The sequence below is a fragment of the Ipomoea nil genome, unplaced genomic scaffold (genome assembly GCF_001879475.1).
Source record: "Ipomoea nil cultivar Tokyo-kokei standard unplaced genomic scaffold, Asagao_1.1 scaffold0382, whole genome shotgun sequence".
Taxonomy (NCBI): domain Eukaryota; kingdom Viridiplantae; phylum Streptophyta; class Magnoliopsida; order Solanales; family Convolvulaceae; genus Ipomoea; species Ipomoea nil.
Window position 1 is genome coordinate 189,960 of NW_017616810.1, and position 8,226 is coordinate 198,185.

General features: G+C 39.7%; 2 protein-coding genes across 2 annotated transcripts; one reads left to right on the forward strand and one right to left on the reverse strand.

The window, feature by feature from the left end:
- The first annotated feature begins 232 nt into the window (after positions 1 to 232).
- LOC109171869 (glucan endo-1,3-beta-glucosidase 3-like) lies at positions 233 to 4,125 on the forward strand. Its single transcript, XM_019320946.1, has 4 exons — positions 233 to 528; positions 1,829 to 3,082; positions 3,498 to 3,525; positions 3,616 to 4,125. Exons 1-4 carry the CDS (start codon positions 426 to 428, stop codon positions 3,770 to 3,772), a joined length of 1,542 nt encoding a protein of 513 aa, XP_019176491.1. The 5' UTR covers positions 233 to 425; the 3' UTR covers positions 3,773 to 4,125.
- Positions 4,126 to 4,406: 281 nt separating this feature from the next.
- On the reverse strand, positions 4,407 to 6,563 carry LOC109171877 (dynein light chain LC6, flagellar outer arm-like). Its single transcript, XM_019320961.1, has 2 exons — positions 6,158 to 6,563; positions 4,407 to 4,871 (listed from the first exon to the last, which is right to left on the reverse strand). Exons 1-2 carry the CDS (start codon positions 6,401 to 6,403, stop codon positions 4,716 to 4,718), a joined length of 402 nt encoding a protein of 133 aa, XP_019176506.1. The 5' UTR covers positions 6,404 to 6,563; the 3' UTR covers positions 4,407 to 4,715.
- Between the last annotated feature and the right edge of the window lie 1,663 nt (positions 6,564 to 8,226).

Below are 8,226 nucleotides of genomic sequence, written 5' to 3' on the forward strand. Positions count from 1 at the left end.
TTAGAAAATATATTATTACTCTAGTAGTTGTGGGGCTAAAATGGAAATAATTATTTCTTTGAAATCTGATACTCATTTACTTGCAGAGTTGCAGTGCTAACTAGTACTTCATGCAATGGGTTTGAACTTTGAAGGGGCATCCAATGAATCGATCTCAGCCGTCGATCTGTCTGACAAAGCCTATGATGATCTGTACCCAACAGACGTTAAAACTTGAATTAAATCTAAAAACAATTCCCCCTTAATCTCTCCCTTTCCACACTCACTTTCCTCTCTCAGTCTCACTTTCCATAGCTAGATTTCCCATTTTCCTCAATAAAAGTACAAATCCCCCCACCCCCCAAACCCATCTCCCCATTAAGTAAAAAAGATCCATTTTTTGCAATTTGGGGGTTTATGTAGTTTTGTAAAGATTGAAGCTTTGGATGGAGAAGATGATGGGGATGCCCAAGTCTGCATTTCTGCTGCTTCTTCTTCTTCTTCTTATTCTTCCTCTTTCAGTATTTTCTGCTGCTTCTTCTGGTGAAGGTCAGTGCTTTTCTTCTTTTCTTGCAATCTTTTTATCATTTCATTTATGGGTTTTGTTCTTTTATCATTCTTTTCTTTTCCCCTATCTGTTGAAGGAAAAAAAATAAATTTAAACAGAGATACAGAGAGAAAAAAAATTGCCCTTTTTAGTATACTTTCTTTTATGCATTTTAGTTTTCTTGAGCTCTTAGTTAGGAATTTCACACATTGAACTCAGCTGTTCTTTGCACTTAAAAATTTTGTGGGTATATATTACTGAGAAGTGAGAATTTATTGAATGATTTCTTCTGATATATAAGCCATTATTGTATGAACAAGAGGTAAGGTGTTCAGAGCTGCAAAAGTCAAAACCCTAGAGGAAACCTTAAATTACTGTTTAAACTTTGGACTGTAAAAAATGTGGATTATTGTAGAGAAAGAGAGAATCTTTTTTTCATTGGTATTCTTCTATGCTCTTTTCAAAGCATTGGGTGTCTTTCTCATAAGTTCTTCTTTGTATGTTGAAACCGACTAATTGGCCACCAAGTTTCTCTCAAGATGTGGTACAGCTCATGTGCCTTCTCTTCTAATTATTGGTATATAAAATTCAGTCACAACATTGTTTAATAGGGGTGAGTGGACTCATGGAATCTGGGGCATGCACTTGCAGGGTAGTTCTGTCTTTTTTCATAAAGTTCGAGGTTTACAATTCTAACACATGGAGTAGGCAACCTCTTGTATTATATGTTGTGTTGCCCATGATGTCTGATGATTCTTTTGTGCACGTGGTTTTAGTTCGTTGATGTATATGGGAACTCGCTAATTTGTTTCTTCGTGGTTCTTCTAATGTAATGGGTAGTTGTAGCTTAGCCCGAAAGTTCGAAATGTGATTTTGTCTTGGTTGAAGAAAGTTCACTCAATGTGCCATTGAATTTGAATGGCATTGGGAGTGGCCAATTAACCTTCTTGGTTTGAGCTGGTCAGCTATGGACAACTTAGGCTGATTTACTTCCTTGTGGTCGGTCCTTTGCTGGCTAGGGTTACAAGGTAGGGTTTACCAGTGCACACCCTCAGGTAGTGGTGCTGGGTTTCCCCGTAATCGAAAAAAAAGGAATTTGCCACAACTAGGTGGGTTTTTCGGAGAAGGGATGGGGGTGGGGTTAGAAAACTAAGAGGCATTGTTTGATAGTTTGTATGCTATTGATCATCGATAAATTTGATTGTTACTAGTTCTAGAACATAATAAAGAGGATGAGTCCATCTTATAAGGGTGTAATGGCGCTAAACCGCAAATAACTGTAATATTTTTTTCATTGTGCAGAGTCTTTCATTGGGGTAAATATAGGTACGGACCTCTCTGATATGCCCAATCCGAGTCAGGTGGTAGCCCTCCTCAAGGCACAGCAAATCCACCATGTTAGACTCTTCGATACTGACCGAGCTATGCTACTGGCACTCGCTAATACTGGAATCCGTGTCACCGTCTCGGTTCCAAATGACCAGATCTTAGGTATTGGGCAGTCGAATGCCACTGCAGCCAACTGGGTTTCCCGCAATATTCTTACTCATATCCCCGCCACCAACATAACTGCCATAGCGGTTGGATCCGAAGTCCTAACCACCCTTCCAAATGCCGCCCCTATCTTGGTATCCGCCATGAAGTTCATTCATTCTGCTCTCGTTGCTGCTAATCTCGATTCTCAAATCAAAGTCTCGACTCCACACCCGTTTTCAATTATCCTCGACTCTTTCCCCCCTTCACAAGCCTTCTTCAATCGCTCGTGGAACCCGGTTATGGTCCCCTTGCTCAAGTTTCTCCAATCCACGAGCTCGTATCTCATGCTCAATGTGTATCCCTACTATGCTTATCGGTTGTCGAATGGCGCAATCCCTTTGGATTACGCTCTTTTCCGCCCCCTTCCTCCTAATAAAGAAGCCGTCGATTCCAACACGCTCCTACACTACACTAACGTGTTCGATGCGATAGTTGATGCGGCGTATTTCGCTATGGCTGATCTCAACTTCACGAATATTCCCGTTGTGGTGACCGAATCGGGTTGGCCTTCGAAGGGCGACTCCTCCGAGCCCGATGCTACGCTCGATAACGCTAACACTTACAACAGTAACCTGATTAGGCATGTTCTTAATAGCACCGGGACACCAAAGCACCCCGGGATTGCAGTTAGTACTTACATTTACGAGCTGTACAACGAAGACCAGAGGCCCGGTGCTATTTCCGAACAGAACTGGGGGCTCTTTTACCCCAGTGGAATGCCGGTATATACCCTGCACTTGACGGGTTCCGGGACCGTGTTGGCAAACGACACTACGAATCAAACGTACTGTGTGGCTCGGGACAATGCTGACAAAAAGATGCTTCAAGCAGCATTGGATTGGGCTTGTGGCCCCGGGAAAGTGGACTGCTCGCCTTTGTTGCAAGGAAACCCGTGCTTTGAACCAAATACTGTAGCCGGGCATGCTTCATATGCTTTCGATGCGTATTATCATCGGATGGGCATGGCCGATGGAACCTGCAACTTCAATGGAGTCGGCACCATCACTACCAGTGACCCAAGTAAGTAATACTCCCTTCGTCCCATTTTATGTGTCTGGTTTGATTAACATGGTTTGACTGAAGTTATTTTTAATTCAAATTTTCATAATGTTAAGTTTAGTATTAGTATATAAAATTTATATATTTAGAAACTACATTAAAAAAGTACTATTAAACATTAAAAAAAAAACAAATTTAAAAATTGTTAAGAGTCACACATTGATAAAATAAAAGAGGATATATAGGTCTAAGGTCATAGGTTATTAGGTTAGACTAGCTAATTGATTGGATTCAATTTATAACATGGTATCAGAGCCTATTCGGTCCACGGGTATTGATAAAATGGGACTTTCTAGTTGATCACGTATTCTTGAATTAGTATTCGATTTTTTGGTCTAGAGGACTAGTGGAACGCTGATAATTCTGTCCTATGCAGGTCACGGTTCTTGTATATTTCCAGGAAGGTATGTATTCGTGTTTGATTAATCGTTAGTTTATTATGATTCTTAAGTCTCAGCTATACTAATTCTTTTTTTAACCTTTTGTACATTTAGTGGTGGGAGAAATGGAACCTTCACAAATGGCACCTCTCTCGCGCCATCATCAAACTCTACGACCTCTGGATGTCGATCACAGTACTTATATGACAGCAATGTTCTCGTCTCCTCTCTTATAGTCGGCTTGACACTGTGGTGTGCAGCTTTCTTGTAGAAGGATATTGATTGACGTGCTTATTTGTATTATTCCTTGAGTCGATAGATTCTATTCATTTGGTTTCTCGGGTTCTTTGCTAACATCGGGCGCCCCCAATTTTGGTTCCTAAGTGAGTTTATGGGGCAGCATGCGATTCGAAGCTCGGGTTGCAAGTAGTTTTGCAGCTAAGTGGTGCTCCCATTGGGTTGTTGAATCGAAATCAAGGCAGTGATGATATGTGATAATCACTGTAATTATTTTAGGGTTTAGAGTCATTTTTTCTTTGAAGCATTTGGAACTGTATTGTGTTGTGCCTGCACTGTATTTTTCTTCAGTTCATTCATATAAAAGAAATATTCTCTTGTGCTGAAGTTGGGTCAGGAAATATGCTTTTCCATTTCCATGTTGAATTGATTTATTCATGTTGTAATATTGTGTGATCTTAGCTAATTGTAAAAAGATGTTTGGTAAATTAATACCAGCCAAATGACTTTCTCAAAAAGCCGTTCAAAAAAGTTGCCCTGAACAGCTTTTTGGAGATGTATTATATGCTCAACACGCTCCTTCACATATGCGGACTGATTATAAAAATAGTGACTTTATGAAAAAAAAGGAGAGAATACATTGGAATGGCAATGCAATATCTACCAAAGAATGAAAGCACAGACAGCAATAATCATAAAACCTTAAATATGTATTCACAAGAATTCTACCAATCTAATACATAGTATGGTACTCCAAAAATCTAAGAATTCAAACAAAGATACACAAAACCTTAGAATTCAGACAGGTTAGTCATTAGTGTATGCATTAGCTTCCAAATTTCATTTCTAGATGTCTGGCTTTTTTCAGCTTCTGGAGATGTCAAATTCAACACACAAACAAGAAGTTCCCCAACTAACGTTTTTCGAAATTACAGGGGGGGCGGGGGCGTGGGAATCAACAGATCAGCACTCGACGCTCATTGATCCAAAGGTTTCACAGCAGTCTTAAATAGAAGAATGTAAACCTTATCGATCGAAAAGTACAAGAACCCGCCCAGGGAGTGCGTGACGTATGAGCCGAAGCTAGTCCCCACGATGCAATGCCAAGCTGGACCATATTCCGAGTCGAATTCCTGTAGAGCCAACAAAAAACGAGTAACGTTAATTATTGATTCAGATTGCTGCAATGCCTGAAAACAGCGTTAGAATTCTATTCAGCAATGCCCAACATTAAAAGATACTCGAAACAACTGTAACTGAGCTCTATATTCATAAGTTTCATATTATATCAGGCATTAAGAGACAAGTGCTTACTATCCAACAGTCAAGATTTATCGGGAAATAGTCATTCTATAATGAAGATTTTTTTTTTTTTTTTTTGGTAATCAGAAAAGAATTCGATAACAAAGATGGAGCTGTGTTTTAGTTGCTTTCACAATATGTGCACTAGGAAATCTGGCAGCAATGTCAACTGTTATGTTTGGCACAATTCAAATAGTACGATGAACTACGACGATAAACCAAAGCAAACGAATATCCTTCAGTTGAGGGGTTCTGCATACATAATTGCTACATCCAAATCCATGAAAACTCCTAGCATCATATCTATGGACAATTCAAAAAAATCAACAATAATTACTGACAAAGCTGAAGCTTAATAGGCATCAAGTGCACAAGCTGAATCTCATGATGGTCTAAAATTAGGATTTTCAGATGAAGTCGAATGCAATGTGCAAAGAAAACAAACTAGAGAATAAGGAAAGAAACTAAGAGCATCAGTTCAGTTAGTTCTTGGATGGTAAATTGTGGAAAGGACACAAAATCGAGCCTAACAACTATAGTATAGTGGGTGTGTGCACCAGGCACTAACCTTCCCACTAATGGGCCGCGGAATTACCGTAATTTAGCCCCCACTATCCTATAGATCCTAGGGCGAGGGAATTTCGCCTTTTCGTGGACAAGAAAAGCAACTAAGAGTATCAGTTCAATTAGTTCCTGGGTTGTAAACTGTGGAAAGGACACATAATCGAGCCTAGCAACTATAGTATAGTATAGGGGGTGTGTGCACCAGGCACTAACCTTCCCACTAATGGGCCACAGAATCACCGTAATTTAACCCCGACTATCCTATGGGCCCGGGGCGAGGGAATTTCGCCTTTTTTGTTGGCAAGTAAAGCAACTAAGAAGGGACACCTCCAATCCAGTACCATAAGAAATCCAAGAAAATCTACACTACCATTGTCCAACTCAAACCCTTAGGCCTTAGCAGTCAGCACCCTCCGGCCCCCAAAACTGAAAAATTCAATCTTTATGTAACAATGCAGCTGAACTAGAAAAGCCCAGTAAAATTGTTTCCAAAACAAAAAGTTAAAAAAGTGGATTAAACCCATCCATGGCCATGGATAAGCAGATTAGGTACCTTCTTGAGAGCAAGAGCGAGGCGTTTGCTGTCAAGCTTGGCAGAAGGCATGGAGTGAAGGCAGTTCCTTGCGCAGCTAAACGCCCTGTTCTGAAGCGATAAGGGCATGTCGGAGGCCCTGACGCGGAGATTCAGGACCTCATTCTCCTGCTTCTTTTGCTCCTCCTCCTCCACCGCCTTCTTCCTCTGTATCAAGCTGCTCAAGAACTTGCTCCTCCGCTCTAACTCTTGCTCTGCTTTCTCCATTACTGCCTGCTGACCCCTCGATCAGGCCCTCATTCCTCCTCTGTATGAGAGTACTGTTTGGACGGAGAAGTGGGGCTGGTCTTGTTGGTTTGAAGAGGATTCGGGGAAAGGGATTCTTGTGTTTTGGCTTTATTATCTTGTGCTGTACGCAGATTTCGTTTTCATTGCAACTTTTAATGCGCCATTCGCGTGTAGACGAGGGCGCTGCCCGCTGCCCACGCCGTTACAATTCAATTTATAACACACAAAAACATTTCTCAAGAGAATGGTCTATTTTTTTTTTTTTTTTTTTTCTTTCTAAAGGAAACAATAGTTACTACTCCGTATTTAAGAGTGTCATTAAATAAAGGAATAAGTGTCAAATAGGCCATCGAACTGTACAAGATAATGCAATTAGGCCACTGAATCTAAAAAATCAATAATCAGGTCTCAAAACTAACCAATTTCAAACAAATCTTCCAATTTGTAGGTTTCCAACAGATTAACAGGTCATCCTCCCAAATTAATTATTTTTAAAAAAATAAAATTTAAAAATTAATTATTTAAGTAATTAAAAAAAAAAAAAAAAACAGAAACGGCCGGAGACGAAGAAACTTCTTCGTCTCCGGCCAGTTTCTTCGTCTCCACGGCCGGAGACGACGATTTCTTCGTCTCCACGGCCGGAGACGAAGGTCGTCTCCGGCCGTGGAGACGAAGAGTTTCTTCGTCTCCGGCCGTGGAGACGAAGAAACAGGCCGGACGTTTCTGTTTTTTTTTTTTTTTTTTTTTTTTTTTTTTTAATTTTAATAATTAATTTTTAAATTTTATTTTTTAAAAAATAATTAATTTGGTTGTTGATCTGTTAGAAACTTTCAAATTGGATGAATTGTTAGGAATTGGTTAGTTTAGGGACTCAATTGTTAGTTTTTTGGGTTCAGTGGCCTAATTGTATTATTAGGTGCAGTTCGATGGCCTATTTGACCCTTATTCCTTAAATAAATTATATCTTGTGATTCTAAATGATAAATGAACATAAAAAAAAAAAAAAAAAAATTAGTCAAGTATTAACTGAATTCAACCCATAAAATGGAACCAGGAATACTTTTCATCTAAAAAATGTCTTGTGCGAATGTGCGATTCTTTATAGAACTTTCCCTTAATTTCTAGTTTGTCTTATTATGTTCGAGTTGGCACCTACCATTTGAATTCCTCATCTCCCCACAAGTAGTAAAATTTTTAAAACCAAACTCATAGTTATGTATGAGGTTATCTTTCTTTCTTTTTTTTCACACTAGGGTTTGAATCTGAGACCTTTCATTTGAAGGACCAGAGCCATATTACTCAACCATAAAACCTTTTGTAAATTGACATAAAAAGTAGTTATTTTGTGGTATAAATATATGTCCTATCCATTTCTGATTTGGGTCGGGTCAAAGTGGACTCAATTTTTTCGTAGTAAGACAAAAATATTTATATATTGTAAGCTCAAAACAGACAAAACGGATAATAAGTGAATGAAAAATTGATTCTCAAAGTCGACCCATTTGAGTTGGAAAATGAAGGTACAAAAGCTTTGTAAAAGCATTTGTCCTACATTTGTTTAAGAGGTGGGTTTGCACCACTATATATATATATATATATATATATATATATATATATATATATATATATATATATGATGGAATAATCACGGAGCAGAATCGGAGCGGAGCGGGTCGGACCCGACACCCACGGACCACCCGCCACGCGTGGTGAATCGCCCCGAGGTCGGCCAACCACCCCGGGGTCGGCTCGGCGTTGACCGACCCCACGAGCTCGGCCACGGCCCCGTGGGCTCGATCGAG